This window comes from Toxorhynchites rutilus, chromosome 3, assembly GCF_029784135.1.
Source record: "Toxorhynchites rutilus septentrionalis strain SRP chromosome 3, ASM2978413v1, whole genome shotgun sequence".
Lineage (NCBI taxonomy): Eukaryota > Metazoa > Arthropoda > Insecta > Diptera > Culicidae > Toxorhynchites > Toxorhynchites rutilus.
Genome location: NC_073746.1, coordinates 315479957 through 315504694, shown reverse-complemented (window position 1 = coordinate 315504694; position 24738 = coordinate 315479957). Strand labels below are relative to the sequence as shown.

Sequence of the window (24738 nt, the reverse complement as noted above, 5' to 3'; positions counted from 1 at the left end):
AAGCCGTCTCGCCAAGAAAATTGGGTATTTTAAAGTATGGTTTTTGAAATTTTGGCGCGGTAATGAAATCTCTAATACGAATGGTACAAATAAGGTTAAAAGACAAAAATATAATACGCAAAAGATCATGGAGTAAAAGCGTTGAACTTCTACGAAAAACTTTAGTCATTCGGACTGAAAAAGGTGACGTTATGGGGTATGATATCTGACAAGTGACGTTGTCACATTGCACGCTATTGAAATACTATTCACTATTTCATCTAAACTGGGTAGCGGGGAGGTTCTTTCGATGTTTGGTTACAACACTAGACTCACACAGAAGTTGCAGTAACCGTCAAATGAGTGTGAGGATTAATTAAATCTGAACAAAAATTCGGGGACATAACCGGAGTGACGTAGGACTATACAAAGGGGACAGCTTTTGTTAAATATATATTTTAAATATATTGTTTTATTTTCTTCTCCTACGTGAATACCTACCTATCTACCTGAAAAATGGATTAGTTTACTGTTTACTCTCTCTTTATGAATATGTTGATGGTTCTGAAAAGAACCTTTGGTGTTGTGTTTTTGTTATCACTCGATATTCCCATCTTGTTCGGTTAAACCTTCCTGTTTAGCTATTGCGTTTGCCACTCGCCACAGCTTTCACAGTTGGAAAATTTCTTCCCATCCAGCTTGTGACATATTGTTCAGTAAATTACATTCAATGCGACGTGCCGGAGAAACACTTTGCCACTCACTGAAACTAATTGTTGCCTTGCCGAACCGAAGCTGCTCTGTTCTTGATGCGTGTTTTCTGATTGTCGTGAGCAGCTTTGCAAGCCAACTCGAGCACTCCGACGGCCGAAACTCTATAATCGCTGTTAGGTATACTGGTGCTCCGGCACCAATCCGTTCGGCCTAGTTACCCTTGCGACCAACAGAGAACTGGAGACCTGCACGGTTCGAGTGAGACTTTGCCTTTCCCTTAACTTGTCCTCCTTTGTTACGTCCACGATGCCGATGCCGTACAACCACACGGGTTTACGGTTTGAAAGAAAATAAGATATTTTTCTGGGGTCCGCGTGTTTTATACTCTAGCGGTACACACTCACAGGATAGAGACAAATCGGCAGACTCAGCCAGAGGGGCGAGTCCAACGAGACGAACGAATGAGCGTTAAAAGGGAGCGATGGCAAAAAAATACATTCATTACGATTTGTTCGCTCGTTTAATTCACATGCAGCCTAAAAAGTGTCCTTTTCAGGATCACAAAATTATCTTCAATCTAAAGAGTTTATTGTTTTGTTATCACTCGATATCCCCATCTTGTTCGGCTAAACCTTTCTGTTCAGCGATTGCATTTGCCACTCGCCACAGCTTTCACAGTTGGAAAATTTCTTACCATCCAGCTTGTGACATATTTTACAGTAAATTACATTCAATGGCACGTCGCATTACCACCACTCAGTATCGGATTGGAGGTAATTTTAACCTGTAATTGAACATGTGCGATGACAGTGGTACAGTGTCGACTTTCAATGTGGGGTCATAATTTGGACCCCGAACTCTATGTTTACAAAAATGTCCAATTAAATATGTCGCATTACAGGTCCGTCCAATTTGTGTTTTATTATTATTTTGGATATTGTTTTAGAAAGCATTGAACTGTATTTCCTAAACTCTTTTTGGAAGGTTTAATGGCCCTGAAAAGCGCCTTGTTTTATGGAATGGTTCCAATTTAGAAAACTTAGTACTCGTGGTTTTGAAAAAAACCATTTCGAACGCCCTCGATGCCGCCTTGTTCGGGATTTGCCACCAAAGCAGTTTGTATAAAGAACAAACTTTTTTTTCTGCTACCTGATGCCGTTTTGCGATTGCGTTTGCCACTCGCCCCTCGCTGCAACTGCCTGTTGTCTTGATGTCCACCGAACCGAATGTGTTCTGTTCCGAATGCTGGTTTTCTTATCGTCGCGAGCAACTTTGCCAGCTAACTCGATCACTTCTGCGGCCGAAACTATATAACGCCGGCTAGGTGGACTGGTGCACTGGTACTAACGCGCTCAGCCTAGCTACCCTTGCGGGGAACTCCAGATCAACACGGTTCGAGCGGGATTTTGCCTTTCCCTTCATTTTTCCTCCTTTACCATGTCCAGACATGACTGCTTGGGTTGGTTTGTTGATGTGTTGTGATGCGAACCGATGTGGTGTACGGTTTGAATGAGAATGATCGTTACGGCAGCGGAGCGGGGATTTTTAAGCTGACTGGCTGGCTCGAGAATTACGCATGTGTGAGACTGCGACCAATGTTTCGTTCATATTTTTTTCTTTTTCCTTTCCAATTGTGCTTCGTTGGATTTCGCTGCTGCTCTGGTTGCCCGTTTTGGTCGGTACGATTTGAGGAGCACAAAATGGACCAATCAAAAATGGGCACATAGTGCATTTTGACAATGCTTGATATTTCACAATTATTCAATTATTTATCTCAAGAAAAATGAAATGTTATTCGTTATGATAGATGCGTAGATATATTTCCTATCAATTGATGCAAAAACCTTTGCGATCTATTGAGAAATAATCGAGTTATAAGCGTTCCAAATCTTGCATTTTTTCCTACTTGTTCAGTGCCTAGATTTCCATTTCACCCCCTATATCTTCCGGTTAGACGTAGTCCTACGTCAAAAAATAGGAAGCGGGACTGGGATGAGTGAGTGCAGCGACCCCATAATAACAGACGGGTTTATTTACCCAAGTTTACGATAGGGCCCGATCGAGGCAAAATAAACACATCATTATCGCACGATCCTTTTTGCGGATCGTGTGAATCATAGTTTTATGATTTTATGATAGGGACGGATCGATCCCAAATAAATAAATACATATACATTTCTCCTGCACGATCCTGTTTTCGGATCGTGTGATTCATGGGTCTAGTTTAAGATAACAATAATCTTATCTCGGATTCCTCTTAGTTTTACGAAGGAGGAAATAGAAGATAAGAAAAACCATGTGTATATATATTAGGGATTGAACAATAAAGAGGAGGTCAGTTGTAATGAGATCGTCGGAGTGATTATTGATCCGAAACCCGCTCGGGCCCTGCATGAAAAGTTTGAAGTTTTTCCCGAGTGGTTTTTTTTCGTTCGATATCAACTTCGTGATCACCCACAGTTGTTGCATGGAACGTTCGAGGCGCGAGTGGAATATACTATTATATGATGAATTCCCGATCAACCTACCAGGATCCAATCGTCGCAAGTAGTCATCAAGCCTTGCCAACTTGACAGCACACTACACTATCAGCAATACTTTCTCTGTCTCGGTCGGTTATCACTGCACACTCATACAGTGGGCCAAAGGTCGCGGCTCCTACTGAGAATGCATTCAACCGGTTAGATGCTTTACACACACTTTTCTGTTATCACTGGAAGCGCACTTGCAGACACACAATAGCGGATTAAAATACCACTCGAAATGCCCTCGACACATCAGAAAAAAACAAGAAAAAACATAAAGAATTCAGTAGCCTATTATTAATTCAAAGAGAGCCAAAACGTTGAAACCGAAAAAGCTTGTCACATGTGCCAACACATCACCATTACGCTGCCAACTGATAATGCATCACATTATCTCGGACAAAAATCTGCTAATGCATTTTTTGTTACTGTTGCCAATTGTAACAAAATCGTTCGCACTGATAACCATCATGAAGCCACTGAAAATAGTAGAACCCACACACCGTTCGCCACACCACTTGCGCATACTTCCGAATGCGGAAATAGACGAAATATAGAAAAAAAAAGTAGCACACTGGAGTACGCAACAGAGGTCCACAGCACACGTATCTGGCAGTAATTATCGGCCGAAAAAATGCAATCAAACAAGAGGCACTTCGGTGGTGAAATGGCCGCCGCACTCGATCGACGGTAACCGTGAACTAACCGCTGGAGAATGTTGGTGAGTTTTTTTCCCCCGGCCGTGGTGGCATAGCGTGGCATCATGTTAACGAAAACTTTCGACCACTCAGCTCGCGCGCGCCATTCCAATGCTCTAGCTGGAGCTAGGTGGTTCAGAAGTACACAAACAGGGTGGCGGGTTTCATTAGGCGACACGATCCTGCACGGGAGGGGAAACAACGACGGGAAAGGAGGGGAAGGGATAATGCAACATGCCACTAGAGAGTGGATATGCCAGCCAGCCATCGACGACGATCGGCTTTCGCCTCTATGCGGTGGCGTGTTGTTGCGTCGCTCGTTTCTACGGATTCCAGACCAAGAGAAGTCAACCGCCTTTTACAGACTCGAAGTCTGGAACGGAGGAGAAACAAAAAAGATGAATGGAGGCTGCATTTCGTGTGTTTGCGGCGGGCAGCAGAATACAACACTAGTGGTTTTGGAGTGAATTGGAGATAATTAATTCGACGGGCGGCAGGTTTGGGCCGGGAGGGTGGTACGTTGTGTGGATAGGGGTCTATGCTGACGGCAGTACACGACGGATACGCAGGAGCTGCTATCGTGCGGTTACTATCATAATAACCCGAGACGACAGTGCGTGGGTTTTGGTGCGCTGTCTTGATTTGATCTAAACACCACTTTGCTTGGGGGTTCAAGTATGTGGTTATTTTTACCGATTGTTGGCAGAAGCTCTTACTTTGAGGATTTGCCGCAGTCGCTCGTCGTTGTGTTGGCACGCATGATTCCAGAATCACACATGTAAAATGTAAGTATTTTATGCGTATTAGCCTTTTATTAACCGTATAAGTATTTCAACCTGTTGAGCCCCGTGCCGGTCCCTAGGGACTGACCTTGAGCTTTTCGTTGGAAAAACGTTGATCAATGGGACCTACTGTTACAAAAAATAACGAAATAAAAAAGAACATGGCGACTAGAACTACTTTCTAGTCGAATTTCTGACTATTTTCTTTTCATACAATAAATATCTTCGAAAGCGGGGACCGACACTGATATTGCGTAAATGCTCTTGATGCGAACTGAATGAAAACCGCAGCAACAACAATCCGGTTAGTTTTGCGACTACAGAAACGTAAAATCAGGAAATCCAATTTTACAACAATTTTCGTTCCTTTTCAGTTCATCGACAAGGAACTCAATATAATATAACTGAGTTGTTTTTCTAGTTGATTCAGCTGTGTTATGTAAGTGTTCTCGAATTGATCAAACCAAATCTTTTGCAGATCTCATTACGCCAAAATCATTATTCAGATTATTGCTTTTTACAATCAAAAATCGACGCATTCAGTTGGAGGAACAGTGTGAGTTTCATTTATTCATAAAAAGTGCAATTTTCGTCGTCAAATGAAATGCTGACATAAAGAGTCTATTTCAAAGGATTGTATCGAAATTATTAAAAAATATTACTATAAGATACCTGAAACATTCATCCGAATTGATTTGGGTTCGTAAAAATAATTAAATAGACGCATCGCCCTTCAAAAGAGGTTATTTTTGAATAAATATCGTCTATCAAATCAACGAGATTTATTTTCTCACTAGCTGACCCGGCAAACTTCGTCCCTCCCAAAATTTGTTTTTTGTTATCAATGTTTGCCTCAAACATTCACGTTTTCTTACTATGAGCAAGTTCATGGGTCCAATCGCAGAACTGTTCATTGATTGATCTTCTATTCGTCCCCATTGAATTTACTTTTTACTGTAAAATTCCTAGTATTTCTAACAAAACTCATCATTATAATATCAGATTATTTTCAAACACAACTCTCGTTCAAGATTTTTGATATAGATAGAAGAAGATATATGAGTGCGTTTCATCACATTAAAATCCATTTCCAGATTCGATCAAAGATCAATTTCGCTAGCGCAAACATCAAATGGACTAACAGCACTTGTCACTATATAATTGTAGAACACATGAGAATTTAATTTTCCGAATTCTTCCTTTTTCCTTCAGAGTTTTCCGAAAATTTTCAATTGTCATGTTTGGTTGGAATATTTTTGGTTGAAATATGTGTAATATTTTTATGGGACCCCCTCTCCATTGTAGAGGAGGGGTGTCATACCATTATAGAAACATTTTTCATACCCAAAAACCCTCACATCCGAAATTATGCTTGATTAGGTTTCGAGTTATGCAGAATTTTGTGTTTCATTTGTATGACAGCCCACCCTTAGAGAGCGGGAGGAGTGTCTAACCTCCATAAAAATATTTATTGCATCGTAAAACCTCCACATGCCAAATTTGGTTTCGTTTGCTTGATTAATTCTCGAGTGATTCAGAAAATTGTGTTTCATTTGTATGGCAGCCCCCCACCTTAGAGAAGGGGGAGGAGAGTCTAACCATCATAGAAACATTTATTGCACCCTAAAACCTCAACATGCCCAATTTGGTTTCATTTGTTTGATTAATTCTCGAGTAATGCAGAAATTTGTGTTTCAATTGTACGGCAGCCCCCCTTAGAGAAGAAGGAGGAGTATCTAACCACCATAAAAACATTTATTGTACCCTAAAACCTCCACATGCTAAATTTGGTTTCATTTGTTAAATTCTCGGGTAATGTATAAATTTGTGTTGCATTTGTATGGCAAAAATTTTTGATTCCAAATGTCTTAAAATTGCATGACACGTCGAGATTTACAGTTATCTCAAAAAAATTTTTGTCAAAAATCGATATTCTAGACGGAAAAACGACAGCCAAAAAACGAAAGTGCCAAAAAAACATTTTTTTGACACAAAAAAAAATCGAGATAACTGTAAATCTCGATGATTAATGCATTTTTAGGACACTTGGCATCAACATTTTTTTTTGACAACCTCGATTTTCTGTGATATTTCGTTTTTCAGAAAAACGCAAATTTTAACGTTTGTGACACCAGTAAATGAAGTCCGAATGAGCTAATATTTTGCATAGGGTATGCTATCGTGCAAATCAACATTTAGTAGCAAGTTCCGAATGAAAAATGGAAATAACTATTTTTATTGGCACCCAAAGCCATACTTTTCGTTTCGTACTCCGAAAAAAACCAAAGTCCCAGAATGCCGATTTTTTACCAAAAACATTGTTCGAGATGACACTCTCGACGTTTCATGCAATTTTAAGACATTTGGCATCAACATTTTTTTTTCAAAAACCCCGATTTCCTTTACTCCCTCCTTGGGTGATTTTTGGATATTCAAAAAACTCAAACTTTGGCCGCTTTGCGCCACTCTTCCTTAAATCCGTTCGAGCTGATATTTGGCATAGGGTGTTTTTTGGGGATGGTGAACATTTTTTACGGGGTAACTTTTTGAAATTCGAGACGACCATTTTCATTGGCCCCCTTATGTATATTTTTTGTTAAAATCTAAACTATTAAGAGATGTTATGAAGGAAAAACGTCTTCGCATAATGCGATATAGTCTTATAGTCTGATTATTTTTTAGTTTTAAGATATTTTTAACTTTTTTTTTCGTAAACAGTTAACTGAAAAAAACTGTATTACTTATAAAAATTTCCCTTAAAAAAATATTAAACAAATCTGAAAAAATCCATTGAAAAATAATAATTTTGAAAATTAAAATTCGTTTTTCTCAAAAATAAAAAAAAATAATTCTGAACGAAAATTTCATGAAGAGACAATTACCAACATCGGAAACAGGGCAGGGTTACAGTAACAAACAACTTTTTCATGTTTTTCTTGAAAAAATGCTGTTAAGGAAGTATTCTAGGGTAGAGACACGAACTTCAGACGTTTTGTCGAGTTCTGAACAAATCAAACAAAGAATATTTTCGCTATCCATTATTCCATTAACTGTTTCTTTATCTTTCAACAATATAATAAGAACTGAACGGATAAAAACTATTCAAACTAGAATAATTACAAGCTGATAAAGTGAGAGGGTTTATAAAAAAGTTGTGCCTTTGCCTTTCCAGCCCTTCTGGTTATCAGAAACAAATAAATCGAACAGATTCTGAATCATTACAATTCGCTATGGTATAAACTTCGGTCAAAGTATCGACATTAAAAAAAAATCAAAAACTCATATCTTCATTTTGGCAAGGTTTACCACGGCAGCACTGTATGTCAAACTTTGTTGAATTGAAAGAGTTTTCTAATAAAAATAAACATTTTTTGAGATGTAAAAGTTCTTGATATTAAATTCAATTTTTGAGTCATATTTTAATCAGACAATTGGATTTGAGTTACGGTTTTTTGAAAGAATGGTCATCGATTTTGAATACATTCTTTTAAAAAATCTGTCGTAATTCAAATTGGTCATATGATAATGAAAATTGTGATTTTAGGTACTTTCCATCATAAGTACCAAAATTAGAAAAAAAATCGGAGAGGGTCGGTTCACAATTTCCTTTTTTAATTGCAAAGGGCCTGGCCGGGTAAGGGAGTAAAAAGTGCCCTCAAACCAAATCACCAGCTCTATGACAAATATTGTATAGGATATTAAATAAGAAATTTTGGCGGTTTATTTGTTTATTTGCATCTTACTACGGTGTATCAAGAAAAATTACCAAAAAAAAATTTCATCAAAAATTTAGATACTAAAAAAAATTTTGAAATTTTGATTTTTTTTTTTTATTTAGAGATTCAGTACTACTCTAATTCATATTTAAATGTGTTTCTAAGGCTTTTCTAGATATGTGTGATTTTTTTAGTGTTGCGCGGAACAAAAAAATTTTTTTTTATATTTGCAGAGTCTGGCTGGGTAAGGGAGTAAAAAGTTCCGCAAACCAAACCAGCTGTATGGAAAATATTGTATTTTTTTTCAAATTTTTATCTCGAAGCTTCTGAGGATGGCGTGGAATAAACGAAAAAGTATGTTTTTCACTATAGATTCTATGTTAAACCACATAGGGGTTCAAATAAACCGTCAAAATTTCTTATTTAATATCCTATACAATATTTGTCATACCGCTAGTGATTTGGTTTGGGGGTACTTTTTACTCCCTTACCCGGCCAGGTCCTTTGGCGTGGAATTGCTCAACAGTACAGTAAAAAAATGCTAGCAATGGCATGACACTTAATTTCAAACGAATTTTTCACGAAACTAATTTTTAACTTGTACGCCAGTTCTACTGAACCGATTTTTTTCAAGTTTGTTGTGAATGTATCTCTATACATCTCTATCGCATGGACCAATAAAGTATGTGATAGAGATGTATGAATTAATTTTTACATTCCAGAACGGAGGATAGAATTTTTAAGCTGCGTGAAAGATTGTGGAACAAAACTATGTATATTGAAAAAAATATATGTCTGCCCATAAAAATAAAAATTTTCTAATTCCAAAAAAGATCGGAAACAAACTTTCCGGACAACCCAACATGAACTACCCTGATTTAATCCTGATTTTTATTTTCATTCTTCATCATTTTTGAAAATTATAGTTGGCAACCCTGTCCGTAACTGTAAACTAGTAATGAAACGGATAGTAGTTTGGTCGGATACCGAATACCGGATATCCGGCCGAATGGTCGGATATCCGGCTCTTTATTTGCGAATACGAAACTGGGAGAAACTGCATGTGTGCATGGAGCAAATAAAGGAATACACTGCCGTAATCTCGGAAAGCGACGTAAGGACCAGAGGGAAGAATTTTCAGTACGGGGCTTTCCTTAAAATTGAATGTATAATCAGCATACGCATACAATACGAAAATCAGATCTGTACAAAATGGGTACACTTGATGGAAAAACATTAGCATCGGCTTGATTTTTGAATAAAATGCAGTTTAATTTAAGCTATGTTACTAACGCCAGTTTGTTGCGGAAACAGCAAATTTGAATATTTAACGAGATTTTTAAACAGAGATTCTAAATGTATGGTTTTCAAATCTTTCAAAAGATGGTTATTATAAATGTAGTGCTGCATAGGGATGGACTGTTTTTCATTTAAAATTTGACTTGAGAAACTTTTCGTATAAGTTGTTTGTTACAAGAATGAACGCATGTGAATCTCATTATGCTAAACGTCCATTATGAAAAATTTTGTTGTGTGAAATTTACTTTTAAGGGGTCGTTTTTTCAAAGCCGTTTTTTAAAAATACAATGGAGTCGCTTTTTACGCGGGAGATACGTTCCGCGTAAACAAAAACCGCGTGAATTCCAAAAATTCCGCGTAAAAATAAACCGGGTAAATTTCAAAATTCGTGTAAAAATATAACAAACAGTGAATTATTAGTTTAAAATGCAACCCATATTCTAACAATTGATTAACTGATTTTGTTTGCATGCTACAATCATGCGGCCTGATTCTGCGTGGCGTGGGAGGTGAGATGACAATTGTCACGTATGTCACGCGATTCCACCAGGCGTATGTTGTGAGAAATCTCATTTGAATGAACTCTCACCGTATTCCCGCTCTCAAATATATGTGACGATTGTCACAAGAACTAGGATTTCTAGATGACAATCGTCGATATGACAGCGCATAAAAACAAATGAAAAATGGAAGAGAAATAGTAAACACCGTTTTGGTCGCATAGAATCGATAGTAATGGTATTGTATGTATCAATAATTTTAATCTTCAATTTTCACAGTACGAGTGGAATCGCAAGTACAGTAGAACCCCGATTATACGCGAAATAGTCGGGCTAGATCACCGCGTATAACGAAAATCGCGGATAACTCAATAAAAGAATTAAAAATGAGGTACAAACACGAAAACAAGATATTTCAGCATGAAAACTATGTTTAATCAATACAGAAATTGTTGAACTATCTATCTGTAAGGTCGTTTACATCAGTGATCAGATAATGTGAAAGCCATGACCAAAACAAAAGAGCAAGACTCTACCACTCACTGACAAATTCCGGGACGGTTTGTAGAATTACGGATTTCGATTGTCACCTCACACGCCGCGTAGAATCGGGCCAATGATATCTGTATCTCCTTTCATTTCTTAGCTACTAATCAGTGATACAATACAAACTTATTTCGTGAAAAGTAACATCAATTACCATATTGAATTTTTACGCGGTTGATACGTGCTGCGCGAAAAAACCGCATAAATTTCGAAATCCGCATAAAAGAAAACCGCGTAAATTCCGAAATCTGTGTTACAATAAACCGCGAAAAAAATCCGCGTAAAAAATACCGCGTATAAAAAAACCCGTAAAAAAGCGACTTCAGTGTATTTGATATTCTTTATCGATCTCTAACAAAAAAAACTTCAACTTTGGTTCTTACGTTACTTTGCGAGATTATGGAGAAATAAACAGATTTTTACACGAAAAAAAAATAACGATGAATCATTTCTTCGTTTGGAATGAATATTCTTTAATAGATTATCAAGTTTTCTGCAAGGAATCTTGAACAATTTTTTTTTCTGATGAGAATTTTCTATAGATGAGATTTTTGTGGATATATTGAAATAATTTTAATACTGTTCGAATATAAGTAAGTACTACGAATTTGAATAAAAACATCAATCAATCATTTTCATTCAAGTCAGGGATGATAATCTTAGAGAGGAGAGGCCCTATCTACCGCATAAAAAAGTTTATTTTCAAATTGGGTAGCGAAAAATATTTTTAAAGCTACTGGGGAAGTTAAGTATCCCTAACCCTCGTACAAAAACAGGCAAAAACAGAAAATCCAAATTACCTAATTGTAATCTTTTTGAGCCTGAGGTTCAAGTCAGACTAATTAGAAGTTCTTGAAACGGAAACAGCCCAGCAAAAATTTTTTGTTGGAGTATATAAAATATCTTCCGATGAATATTCTGAGATCGATCCTCACATGCGAAGACACGATACCTATTGGGACTGTTTCTACGAAGCGGCAAATGAAAATAATAGTCAGCGTCGCGTTCAGGAATTTCCAATTGCTTACGAAATCGACTGTTGTGGGAAACCTTGTCGAATCGATCGCAATGACGATCCTTACTTTTGGTGGTCAACTGTAAGTAGTACCTCAATTGGCAAGGTTTGCTAGAGTTTATCCTCAGCTTCTTGCAGTAGTGGTTTGTTTTTTTTTTGGTCTTTGAAGCTGATCTGGTGTACGAAACAAAGCGTGATCTTTTGTCACCATCAACTACTGAAAATTTATTATTTATTCATCCTTATTTACCACTGGTTAATTTTGAGTTATCTTGTGTTAATGAACAATTATCGATTTTTCCAGTATCCGGTATCCGGCCGGATAGCAAATATCGATCGGATAGGCTGGATACCGGATATCCTTTCTATAACTACTATAAACGCGCTGTTCTAAATAAAAGTTCGGTTTAAAATTCACCATGTAACTATTCCAAACAAGTTCAGAAGATTCCACTTACATCGAATTGTGCATATAAAGAGCCTCAAAATAAAATTGTACATGAAATGAATGAGCACTTAAGCCGAGTATGTGTGTGGAACGGTTAACGACCGTGCGTCGAAAACCGCAACAACCCAACAGCCGCCATATTTAGTCACACGACGGTGCGGAGAGTTGTGTGTCCATTCATTGAACCGAAGACGGTGTGCAAATTGCTCTCGGCCAAATGCACCAAACCAACGACAACACAACGACACCATCATTGACGCATCGAGGAGAATACACAGCCACCATCAGGCGGCGGCAGTGCAGTGGCGCCACCCGAACGGGGTAAGCAAGTGAATGTGTGCGACTGCAGCGAGCCAAGAATGCATTGTTTACGTTCGGTGCTATAAATAGCCTGACGTGGCACTGAAAACAAATCACTGTCAATCGAGTGCTATGCATACACCGCTGTACACTTTGTTGCTTTGTAAAACTGCAGCTTGGGTGCTCATGTGGTGAATATATAATCAAGCGAGTATGGCCGCAGAGACTTTACGGACTAAATAGTAATACCGGAAAACTTGCAGCGAAGTGAGGAGATAGCGCTGTTGCTTACGAATACACGGAGCCGAAGTTGTCTTGTTGCTAAGGGAGAGAAGCACTGTTCTGACACAAACTGACGGCTGTCAACTCACCACACAACGCAAGGTGTTCTGTCTGTGTATGCGCGGCCGCTATACCGTGACGCAGTTGAAAAAGTATGTGCGGATCACTCGAATGACCTTGTGCTGATTTCTGTATCCTTGGAGGAAATGGTCAACAGGAAGGTGCATCATCCCTGCGTACTGCCGCTGATTTCGTTCAAGACGTATCGGATGCAATAAACCTCCGCTGCACCCGCATGAAAACCCTGGTCAGGCGATTCGCAATGCACTTTCGCTTGTCTCTGTTGCAAGTGAAAAACGCTAATAAATTATCCGAAACATGTTCTTTTTCTCTCTGCTCGTTAAACATTTCGCACATGTTGTGGGTGATGTTTCTCTTCATGATGTTGTGAGACGTCGTGAGTCGATCTCGCAAGAGTCCCCGTCGTTGCATGGGGGATTGTAATGGACGATGTACACGCGAAGGTCAGTATTCGTACCTCACAACCAGGTTCATTGATCGCGATAGGAGATATTCAGGCAGTTTGATATCGTCACGTGAATAAATTAAGTCATTAATTTAACCAACTGTTCGACGATTTTCAACATCAAGCATGAGGATAATTCAGATCACTTTAGTGAAGATTTCTTAACGCTTGAGTCTGGTCTTCTTGCCGACTTGAGGTATATCCAGATTTATTGTTGTGAAAATCTTGTTTTTTGATCTCTTATATGACATACTAGAAAAAATAATCACCCCTATTCTAAGAATCCTAGGATACCTCTGCGCCCTGAGCATGAAACTTCGACAAATAAAGGGTGTGTCACATCAAATTGCATCACGGAAAAAACGCTGTAGAAATTCGCCCAGTAGACCGATCCTTTTGAAAATTTTAGACAGTAAAATAAAAACTATTAAACAACTTTTAGCATTTTCTTTTTATTCATACTTCGAGCCCAAGCCCGTATGCTCGCGCCTTCCTCTTTACCCCGTCCATAAGGTTCTGTACAACGTCAGGTTGTAGTTTTTTTTTGAACAGAAAATGAACAGAAAAATTTTCTCTTGAAGTCCGCCTCCGATTTGACAACTTTTGGGTTCTTCCGGAGGGCCTGCTTCATAATCGCCCAATATTTCTCTATTGGGCGAAGCTCCGGCGCGTTGGGCGGGTTCATTTCCTTTGGCACGAAGGTGACCCCGTTGGCTTCGTACCATTCTAACACGTCCTTTGAATAGTGGCACGAAGCGAGATCCGGTCAGAAGATGGTCGGGTTCTCGTGCTGCTTCAATAGTGGTAGTTAGCGCTTCGGTAGGTACTCCTTAAGGGAAACCTGCCCGTTTACCGTGCCGGTCATCACGAAGGGGGCGCTCCGCTTTCCGCAAGATCAGATCGCTTGCCACACCATGTACTTTTTGGCAAACTTGGATAGTTTCTGCTTGCGAATCTCCTCCGGAACGCTGAATTTGTCCTCTGCGGAGAAGAACAACAGGCCCGGCAGCTGACGAAAGTCCGCTTTGACGTAGGTTTCGTCGTCCATTACCAGGCAATGCGGCTTCGTCAGCATTTCGGTGTACAGCTTCCGGGCTCGCGTCTTCCCCACCATGTTTTGCCTTTCGTCGCGGTTAGGAGCCTTCTGAACCTTGTATGTACGCAGGCCCTCCCGCTGCTTGGTCCGCTGGACGAATGAACTTGACAAATTCAGCTTATTGGCGACATCCCGGACCGAACTTCTCGGATCACGTCTAAACTGCTTAACTACGCGCTTGTGATCTTTTTCACTGACGGAGCATCCATTTTTGCCGTTCTTCACCTTCCGGTCGATGGTTAGGTTCTCGAAGTATCGTTTTAGTACTCTGCTGACCGTGGATTGGACGATTCCCAGCATCTTACCGATGTCCCGATGTGACAACTCCGGATTCTCGAAATGAGTGCACAGGATTAATTCAAGACACTCTTTTTCGTTCGACGACATTTTTCCAAATCTACGAAAAATTGACAGTGAAGCATGGCCAACGTGATGTATACACTCTTATTTGATTATAAGCGAAAGCTGAAGATATAATTCCTAAAAATTAAATTTCTACAGCGTTTTTTCCGTGATGCAATTTGATGTGACACACCCTTTATGATATATAGCCGCCCGGCACATACTTCCCCCTCCTAAACATTTTAAACTCAGTCCTCGAAGTGCATGTTTTTCAACTCCTTTCGACCAAACAAGACATGCCACCATACCGGTAGGAGAAAGTAAGATCGCTGTCGATAGATATCGCCGCGCGGTCGGCGTTTCGTGTTTGCATGGTAATTGCTTTTTCAATAATAATTACATTATAACCGAGACTCACGAAGCAGCCGGCGACCGGAGGTGATGTCGTTGATCGTGGGAACAGCTCCTCGATCGGAGATTTTTGGGTGAAAGGCGGTTCTGCGACCGTTAGACTACACATCAGCGATTCCTCCACAGCCTATGCGAGCGCGGCTGTGAATGGGATCGACCTTGGGCGGAGGCAGTGGCGACGGTGAAAACGCTTGAGACGTGAAGAAGCTGTAAAAGGCAAGTCTGTGAAGTTTCATGCAAAAACATACCACTGTGTACAGGGTGGCTGGAATGAACTGTTACTATTATTTACGTCGGTATGTGAGTAAAAATTATGGAACAAGATATTGACCACGGCTATGAAATAGTATAAAATATTCATACATACAAAAATGTAGAAGAAAAGGACAATTTAGAAAAGTTGATTCAAAAACATGAAAGTTTCCATTTTGAGTTAACAGAAGACACTGTGAAATGATTTCAAAATAAAATCGTAGAAAATATGGAGAACTTCAGGTAATTTACTTCATATGAAATTGATGAATAATACTAGGTAAAGCAATTTTTTGCATGAATTTGACTACAATCTCTTGCTCATACAAAATAGCTCTGAACAGGGCCGAAAGCATACCCTTGTCAAATCGAGATTTTCGAATTGGATGACATTACAATGATTGTCCTGAAAATTAATAAGCAACTTTTGAGTTGAAATTTGACATGAGTTTTACCAAAAAATGCTGCCAACGTTACACAGAAAAATATATTCTTCGAAGCGTAATTCGTTCGATTAATTTTGTGAATTGTTATTGCATTCCAATATAGTAACAGTGCACTTCACCCACGCTGTAGACCGGCGCGGAACGAAGATTTTATCCAGTTGGGTCTTGCTGTTAAACTCTTGGAAACTGTCATTCCTTTCTCTTTACAAGCGACGCGACACGGCAGGCGTTTCACGGGCAAAGATTGCGGCTATTGATATATAAGTTTACTGTGTGCGCCGAAGGCGTCCGGGTAGGAACCAGGTTTTCCCCGATCGAGATATGCTAGTGGAATGGTGAGCACTGCATATTTACACGCATTTTTCTAGCCCAACACTGCGTAGGAAATAAAAGCGAACATTTTCGTATGCCAACGTTTGAGTCAAGCATACCATTTTTATTTAGAGAGAGTAGGTGCGATTATTCGTATGACAGAATAAAAACATTTAATTTCTACATTTAATGAAAAGTGCGAGGCCTCATAGAAAAACGTTGGTAGTCTCAGAGACAAATTTCGTTTGAACAAACAAAACAAAAAATGATTCGCTTTTATCGATGAAAGTAATTGTCTATATCACATTTGAAATCAGGGCCTACAAAAATGTCTTCGTCGATTCGAATCTTTGGAGATAAATTATATTTCAACCATAGGGTGCTTTTACCTGAATGAAGAATGGTCTGCAAAATACTTTTTGATCAATTTTACAGAATATGCTCTCCGTTCCACCGCTTTGAAAATTTGTAACTACCGCTGCACCGTTTTTAGATCTCTTATCGAGCAAATGGAGCCAAACCTTTATTTAAAAAAACGCAATCTTTTTTTTACGTCCATATAAAGAGGAAACATGATTTCTGATGCAAAAAAAAAAAGTTACCCCATCAATGGACGGTTTATTGTCTACCCATCGTGAACTCAAATCAACGAACTTAGACATTTATCAAGTACGCTATAAAGGTCCTCGCGTCAGTATTAGTAAATAGCGTGCAAAAAAGCGCACACATACTGCACGCTATTTTATACGTGTGAGTAATTTTCGTGTACGATACAAAAGAATATAGCTCACCTGTAGTGTATGTCAAACCACGTTGAACTCAAACATCGATGCATGCACACGTACATGGGAGAGAGAAAGAGAGGAACGAATTCGTTTTGAGGGAAGTCACTTCAAAATGCAATGAGGACAATTTGACTGGGAAGAATGAAATGATATTTGTCGAGTCGGTAGAGGGAGAGAGCGACTAAACGCCCGACTGACTGTTTAGTCGTTTTGGCGGAGAAACTGCGTGAAGAAGCCAAATGTCATTACTAACTGAATACGGATATAATCAGTCAGATAGTCAGCTGACTATCCTCAGTTGACTATGACTATGCAGAGTCTTGACTACATCTAACCGGAATATATGGGGGCTGAAATGAAAACCTAAACACAGAACACGCAGGAAAAAATGAGAGATTTCGAATGCTTCTAACTCGAACATTTTCTAATAGATCGGAAAGATGTTTTGCATCAATTGATAGGAAGTATTCTTACGCATAAATCACAATTAATAGAATGTTATTATTCTTGAGATAAGCAATTGAATAACTGTAAAATGTCAAGCGCTATCTAAAAACTCTAACTGCCCCGTTTTAATTCACCCGGTTTACGGTTTCCCCAACACAGCCATCAAAACCAAGGTCCTGGGAAAATTGGTATTGCAAATACATGCAAGTTGAAGAAGCTTTTGTTGTTGTTTCATTCAATAAATAATTTAATCAATACAAACAAATGATCATAGATATGATCATAGCTATAACCCACCTTTTTTTTGTATAGAATAACTATATACGGACTTAAGTAACGCATTTGATCGCATTAACATACGATTGTCTTGAAATGTGCAAAAATATCGGATTGAGATAGGACTCTTAAAGTGGTTTGCATCATATTCCGCCAGCCACCAGTGAATAATTGAAATCTATGATACATTCCCGAACCCAAATCAAATTAAAAACCCGAATCCATTTCAAGTCACGTAATTCTTGTAGAACTGAAATTGCTACTTTATGTCAACGATATGAAGCTATTCGTTGGAATTAAGCAATGAAAAAGACATCAAATGTATGCTAAACTGAAATACATGTTTTATATAAGTTGTAAGAGTAAAACTAAACGTTCACGAATGCAGTAAAAGTATTGAGGATCTAAGGGGCCGAGTACAAAATTATTGCCACACAATATATGACATAGAAAAGGCATGACATTTGGGCATTTTTTACATATGATGGATGATTTCCGGTGAACACATTTTTACTTCCATAACTTCACATGAAAGTTTGTACATTTGTATGCGGTACCAGGGTGGCGACTCAAAATCAAAAAATAAATTCCCTGATATTCCCTGATTTTTAAAAGTATTTTAGCTCCTAAAACATTTAGTTAGCCCAAACAATGAAATTTAAGAACGTCTTTCGATATTTTGTAACAAATGAATTGTTTGTGATTTTTAATTGAGTTTAACGACGACTGATAAGTCTCCTAAAAGATTTTAAAAAATGGTTTTACTAATACAGTTCAAAGTTTTCATGAGGGAGTCTCAAATACTAGTACAGAATGAGACATTTTCATTTTGATTTGGATCAATTTCATGCAACTGTTACGATTTTAACGAAATGCTTTATCTTGCAATCTTTTGGCTTCCTTCTGTACTGCCGTAATCTCGCAAAGTGACGCAAGCGCCAAAATTTACATTTTACGTTTTTTGTTATATATATTTTGTTATGACGCGATGTGATTTTTTTATCTGTTCGAAAGCGTAGGATGAACAATCAGGGACAGTAAATTTCACATAACAACATCTTCCGCATAACAACATGAACGCTCAGCATGATAAAAGTCACATGCCTTCTTTCTTGTAAAAAACACTTTCCGAAATGCTCGGCATGCTAAATATTTTAATCAAAAGCAGTCCATCCCCATGCAATGATAATAATAATAATAGCAATTTTGTTTTAGAACTACAAATCATGTACTAAGAAGCTCATAAAATCATGTACTTTAAATTCAAAAAATCATCTTAACGGAAAAATTTATTCTAGATTGAAGTGTATTTCTGTTCTCACATATAGCACATAAAGATTAGAACTGAATAGTTCAAACTCAACAATTTAATTGTTGATTACAAGGATTCCCTAATATGTAGTGTCTTTTTTCTTCAAGAATCAAGGGACAAAGCTTCTTGACGATGTTATGTTTACTTTTCTGGCCTGCTCAATTCCTCTTTCGGATAAATTGAAGCTGAGTGTTGATTGAAGGGTAAATTTCGAATTTGGTGAACAGCTGCACTCTTCTAAATGCTCCATCGAAACGCATCTTGTAACAAAACTCAAAATATCCTCGCGTAAAATGTATCTGTTTTACATCGCATTATCGTATTTAACACGGATGGTTTCAATTGCATTTTGAATTCGAAAAAATTGGTGCTGTCCAAAATTATTACAATCGGGCTCTCAAGTACGTTAACCTGCTCGACACCTGCTACAAAGTCGGAAAAATGTGTGGATTCTTCTCTCTGATGCTTCCTCATGATTCGCTCAACGGCGGCATGTTGGGGAAAATAATTGGAAACAGATTCTCGCATACTCTGATGGATGAACGCCAATCGGTTGTGGAAACAGCGATTTAAATTTGCTGTTTCCACAACAAACTGGCGTTGGTGGCATAGCTTTAATAAAACTGCATTTTTTCGCAAATCAAGCCGATGGCAATGTTTTTTCATCAACAGTACACATTTTGTACAGATCAGATTTTCTTAATGTACGCGTATGCTGATTATACATGCAATTTTACAAAAACTCTCGTACTGAAAATTCTTTCCTCTTGCGCTTGCGTCAATTTAAGAAATTACGGCAGTGTACTTCCTTCATTTTTCGGATCATAGTGAGCAAACTTGTTTATGTTGCTAGCAATATTGTTTCAATGATAAATCTGTTGGAGCTCCACTGATACGACCAAAATCCGTCAAATATCAAAAAGTCAACAGTCAAAAGCTTCTCGAATCGTTTTCCCTCCATTTTTTATCGGAATCAATGATGGAAAGATCAAGGATACATCAACGCAGTGCTTCGCATCTAAGACGAAAATTCAAGATATTTTTTTTTCCAAAATATATATTTATATCAAGGCTCATATGGCGTTAGCCATATTACAAATATTACATTATTAATATTATAAATATTATAAATATTACAAATACAAAAATTCAAGGTTTGTCAGTCGTAAAATTTTGGCGATTTTTTATTAATCCTTTGATGAACCATGTAGGAGCCAAAGCTACCAAAAGAGCTTTATATTCTCTTCATTTTGAAAAAACCAGTTGCAGCTCGCGTTATATGACCAATTCACGTTTATACCGTCCATCGACTATGTGCAATTGAGTGATCGTTTCGATGAAGGAAACTCAATATGAAAATGATGTTTCCAAACGTAATAAAAATTGCTCGATTATCGCCGAACGATCGGATCGATTAATTGGCTGTCTCATTCATCATTGCGGAATGGACAATTAATGAGTTACCAATTAGACGAAACACGTAATTAAAATTGCCGTTCAAACATTCCACGGGAAGATGCACGAAGCAATGCGCCAGTGAAAGGATCGACACTTTGCACCCCAGGAAGGCATATAAAATGGACAATAATTGTCCAAACCGGAAATTTGCATATCTGTTCATTGGTCTAGCCATACTCTCCATCGGTCATTTATCAAGCGCAAGAGTGAGAGAGACACATTACATCACACAGCCGATATTTTAATATGGAAATGCACAGAAAACACCGCTCAACTTCAAGTTTGGATATTGATCCACGTTCACCGGGTTTGGAGGGGATAATAAATTGAGGGATTGGACATTTGGTGTACAAATACCAGCCACGGACGAACGAATGGGTGTCCCCAACGGAAGCGAATGAACGCTTAAATGGAACCAAACCACTACCGTCAGGCAAGCACATCGAAAAGCAAGCAAAAGGTGGAAGTGGAATCGAGAATTTTTATTAGAAAACATAATTGCGTTCGCTGCGCTGCAAGGTCGTTGTGATTCGGGTTATATACCGAGCGAAGCTGGCAAACGATCCACCACCGCGGTTATCGTATGTAACGATTTCCGAAGCCAGAGAACCCAGAGTGTAATGAACGCACTGTCACGACGAAACGAACGAGCCACCACCGGACTTGTCTGCCCTGCTCCTCTAGGTATTAGTGTCATCTCGTACCCAGAGCCTCTTAATCGAAGCGGCAGGGTGCATTGCAACTTACGCTTTTGTATTTGGTGGTATAGAAGAAGTGTGTAATACGCACCCCCTATGCGAGAATGGATTTATCTTGACCGTGTTCTTAAAATTTAAGGAAACAACTACGTCAGTACGTAAATTAGTTAACCCTCAGTTATTTGCAATCGTTCTGTATTTTAGATACTCAATAACAAAAGTGCTACGAATTTTATTTTGTAAGGCGCCCAAATTCTAAATTTCCAATTGTTTACGCCAGTACTTCTGGCTATGCCGAATTTCACTTTCCGACGGAGAAAACGTTAACCGGACAGCTTATAATTTCCTTCTTCCGAATTTAAATTTGCAAAAGATAGCGAGACTTTACTCTACGATGGTTTATTAACGAATGAAGCTCTGTACATTACGTGCCCTATTTATATGATACACGCTCTAGTGAATTCTATTGTGGATGGTATCTTTGCTCGGGTTGTTCTAGAATGTTCGCTATAAACAATAGACCTTATATTATAGCAATAGAAATTTTCTATCCCTGTCTGATACCTTTCTAGAAAAGTCAGTTTGTTCTCTGGTGAATTGTTATTGTTTGGACATCGCTTTTGAGGTAAGTTGATTGTTTGAAATAATACCTTTGATTTACAATTTACTTTTCAGGTAATTGTGTACCATTTGGAGCTCTTGGACAAAACTGAGGTAAGTAACAATTCATTTAAATAGCTAATCCTTATTGTTGTTTTTTTCAGATGAGCTGTGTTTTGTGTTTAGTTTAGTGTTTTCAAGTGTAATTATTTTGTTGTGAATAAAGTGTGAAAAATTAACTTGTGTTTTTTTTCCTGATTTGAGTTCCGCCTTGGCTCGGGCCGGAACACCAATCATACGGTGTTAAATGGCCCAGCAGAAGTATAATATGCCCATGAGTTGTTTCACTCAGAGACTATAAAGCTCAGAGAAACAGCTTGTATAAATGAGACATTTCATCAATCTATTCCCTTCAAGCCCACCAGCGAAGAGAAGAAATCGTTCCTCCGGTGAGCGTGTTCTCCCAGTATTCGAGTATTAATTCTCCAGTCCGCGCTCTTGTTTTCCTGCATTCTCTGAGCACATAATATAGATGCCAGATGTGAAGACATGTTTTCGTTTTGAAGACATTTAATTTTGTGAAAACATACTGAGATCATTTCAAAGTATGTGAAAACAATAGTTTGTGTGATTTATCGAACATGATTTTGAAATATCGTGATGGTTTACTCATTTTTGTTCATTATGATTACATTTGAAGACATTTATTCGTGCCATGGAGAGATATTTGAAAAAAATCATCTGGCATCCCTCACATACAAGCTATTTCTCTCGTGAGAATGTTTACGGCCAAAAGCGAGCAAATTGCCCCGATCGAGGGTATGCGATACTGCCCGATGTTAAGCTGATGCGGAAAATATCGAATTGAGAAAGAAAAGAATCCTTTCTTACCATTTTCATCATCTGAGATATTCACTGGGAACTCGACTCAATAAATATGACCCACAGTTATCGCCTCTGAATCGGTTTCAAGCAACAAAAACCTTATAGAAATTATGTAGAAAATTACATCGAAAATCGCTTCCAAAGAAAATCATTTTTCTTATTTTTTAAAGCATGTTATACAAATGTAAAACTTGCATGGTTGGATTCTATCATTGACTAGCACGATTGCCTATATCCATTGCATTTCTATTCTTGCTGGTTTACGAGAAAATCAGGCAGGTCAAATTGCCCGGCAGGCGCGTTTTAGATACATCTCCTCTATTTGGTGCAACGCTGGACACGACTGCACTTTGTTTGCGCTTGAACTATGCAAAGCAAATATTTTTTCTTCCGATTTGCAAACGCTGCAAAATAGATAGAGGATCAGCGTTTTTGCACGTGCGATGGAGCGTTTGGGACATTATTGTATCCTGTTTCCTAGATTACAGATAAGCCGTTCGAACGAGCTGTTGAATCATATCTCATGTTTTCGTTGCGGTTGCTTATATATAATATAATATTTTGCCTTCAATCGACTATTATCGTCATGTCAGTTTCTCGGCTCTATGCCCTTCTCCTTTTTCATTCTCAGGATTTTTTGTCAGTCCTGATAGCAATACCCTGAAAAAACTGATCTACCGAAAAAAGTAGATAGGGTTGAACCTACGGGGGCACGCACGGAAGCTTGACGTAGGACTATGATTGTTGGGAACTGCTTCATTTGAATTAAGTTCTATTAATTGTTCAGAAATGCGCAAATTTTACTTAGAGTAGTGCTGGCAATAGTGCGCATTGGCCTTTTTTAAATAAACGAGCATAAACATTCGACAACAGTGTATTCGTTTGATACATTATTACACATATAAACAAGATACATTTCATGAAAGTGGCAAAAAGTTATGAGGTAAGAAGAGTTTTGCGTTATTTTGATCTATTTTTTTCAATTTTGAGGATGACGATTTACTTTCTTAAAATAACTGTTCGAAACTATATTGTCAACGAAACCTTCACTCTGTAGAAGATAGTAGTGCGTATTCTTTTTTGTGAAAAAGTTCAAAAGAACTTAGAATTTCGATAAGTTGAAAAAATGTCTGTGGGGCAAAAGTGCGCAGTGGCTGTGGGGAAAAAGTGCGCAGTGGCTGTGGGGCAAAAGTTCGCACAATCGTTTTACTTTTTTACAAAATTTACAAAATTATAAAATCTTTTCAATCGAATTTATAACGGGACCCACACGAAGGAAACTAGTTTGAAGAAATGCACTCCAGAAATGCTCAAATGGCCCGACACAGGCTTTGCGAGGGAGTCTCGAAGCGTCGGATTGCGGCAAACCTCGTTATTTCAGGCTCATATAAATAAGTGATTTATGATTTGAATCTTCTTTTTTTGACATTTCTACTTCTGTTGAGTTGTGCCAATGAGCATCTAGGGCGGTTCAGACAAGTATTTACGAGTGAACATTCTGAGGATCTGCTGGACCACTGCAGAGCGCTGGAAAAAGTTTTCTATTGTATAACTCTCAAAGATTTACAGCGCCTGGCGTTTGATTTTGCGAAAGCCTCCAGGAATGGGTTGGGCTTCTAGCTTCATGAGGAAACATCGTCCGTCTCTTCGAACCTCAGAACAGAAATCCAAGATGAGGAAGAAAAATAAACAATCGATTAAAAATAATTCAAAATGAATTTCAAATGAAAAATGTTTTTATTTTCACTATGCATTCAATTGAATAACGGTTATGTTTCGTCTATGTTTATGTTTTCACAATTAACTTCAAATAAATATTGTATATTTTTCAACAATGAGTTTCAAATAAATCAGATGAAGGTAACTATGTATTTATAAACTTGATTTGTTAATACAAAGAATTCTGTTTCAAGTGTAGGACATTTTGAGATATCTTATATTGCCAGTCTCCTCCCTCCCAAAAATTCCCAATTCATGTTCGACCATTACAACCATACGACCATAACGACCATAATTCCACCCATAAAACATCATACAACACCCCTCTCCTCTCCACTGGATGTTGCCTACACACTCGAATAATGATAC

The 24738-nt window shown here is 38.3% G+C and overlaps 1 protein-coding gene across 13 annotated transcripts in view; it reads right to left on the bottom strand.

Annotated features, from left to right (window-relative positions):
* LOC129773587 (myotubularin-related protein 4) overlaps window positions 1-24738 on the bottom strand; it is a 113350-nt gene that overhangs the window by 60419 nt on the left and 28193 nt on the right. Inside the window, exon 1 of one of the 13 annotated variants that reach the window (XM_055777222.1) lies at window positions 3222-3422. The exons of the other annotated variants lie outside the window; for them this stretch is intronic. Within the exon in view, the coding sequence (XP_055633197.1) occupies window positions 3222-3248 (27 nt within the window). The 5' untranslated portion in view covers window positions 3249-3422. Of the gene's footprint in view, window positions 1-3221; window positions 3423-24738 lie in introns of those variants that run through there. 13 annotated transcript variants of the gene reach the window in all.